The 1,069-nt window shown below is 58.6% G+C and overlaps 1 protein-coding gene across 1 annotated transcript in view; it reads right to left on the reverse strand.

Moving 5' to 3' along the window:
• Positions 1 to 31: 31 nt before the first annotated feature.
• The window catches only part of TRIM15 (tripartite motif containing 15), a 7,070-nt gene continuing 6,032 nt past the window's right edge, over positions 32 to 1,069 (reverse strand). Inside the window, exon 6 of the mRNA XM_019632780.1 lies at positions 32 to 595. Coding sequence (XP_019488325.1) covers positions 81 to 595 — 515 coding nt within the window. The 3' untranslated portion in view covers positions 32 to 80. The remainder of the gene's footprint in view (positions 596 to 1,069) is intronic.

Genomic DNA, 1,069 nt, shown 5'->3' on the forward strand with positions numbered 1-1,069 from the left:
TGTCGCACGGCTAGCGGGGGCGAAGCTGGATACCAGGGCGCTGCTTTCACCGCTCCGCCCTGCCCTTCGGACGCTCCCGCTCAGCCCTTCAAAGTAAGGCTGGAACCTTTTCTCCTGACGGCGAAGAAAGGAAGGACTTTGCCGGAGAAGGAGGCGGTGAAGGTGAAGATGGGCGCCTGCGTCTCAGCGTTGAGCAGGGTCACCCGCCCCTCCTCGTAGTCCAGGGCGACGGCCACGCTGCGCGGGATGTCGTCCAGCGGCAGGTTGGTGCCCGGGGAGGTGCTGGCCCAGCAACGCTGGTGCGAGATGCCCACGGCCCAGACGCCCTGGTCGGCGCTCAGGCCCTTCTCCGTCCTCCCCACCCCCTCCTCCGCCACCCCTACCATGCAGCCGCCGCCGTCTCCCAGCTGCACCTCCACCTGCCAGCGGTGGCGTCCGGAGGAGAAGCCGGGAGAGCCCAGCACCGCCGGGAAGCCCTCGAAGCGCTGGGGGCTGTCGGGCAGGTTCTGCTTCTGCCGGGTGTGCCTCACCGACTTCCTGTCCTCCGACAGCACCAGACTTGGGCTGGCGGTCTGAGGGTCGAGAGTGAGGATCCCTAGAGAGAGGAGAGCGCGACATCAACAGAGCTGGCGGCGCCAAAAATGCCCCTGGAGCATGTAACCAGGTGCGAGGGGGACAGACAGCGCACCCGCCTTGTGCTGCCTGCCAGGGGCCCGGCTTCTCTGGACCTCAGTTTCCCCTTCTGGTTAATGAGGGCAGAGGATGACAGCTCCTCTACCCGATCGCAAGTGGTGCAGTGCTGTAAGGTTTTGCCACCAAAGGTGCATGGATCACACACATCCGCTTTACCTGGGAGCTTGTTAGAAATGCAGAATCTTGGGCCCCATCCCAGACCTACTGAATCAGAATTTGTATTTTAAAAAGACACTCCAGGTGATTTTTCTGCACTTTAAGTTTGAGAAGCAGAACGAGGTGACGCTTGTGGAAATGGTTTCTAAATTAAGCACCAATTTCAAACTAAATGCTAATATATATATATATATATATATATATATATATATATATATAT

Source organism: Hipposideros armiger, unplaced genomic scaffold (assembly GCF_001890085.2).
Source record: "Hipposideros armiger isolate ML-2016 unplaced genomic scaffold, ASM189008v1 scaffold_1173, whole genome shotgun sequence".
Taxonomy (NCBI): Eukaryota; Metazoa; Chordata; class Mammalia; order Chiroptera; family Hipposideridae; genus Hipposideros; species Hipposideros armiger.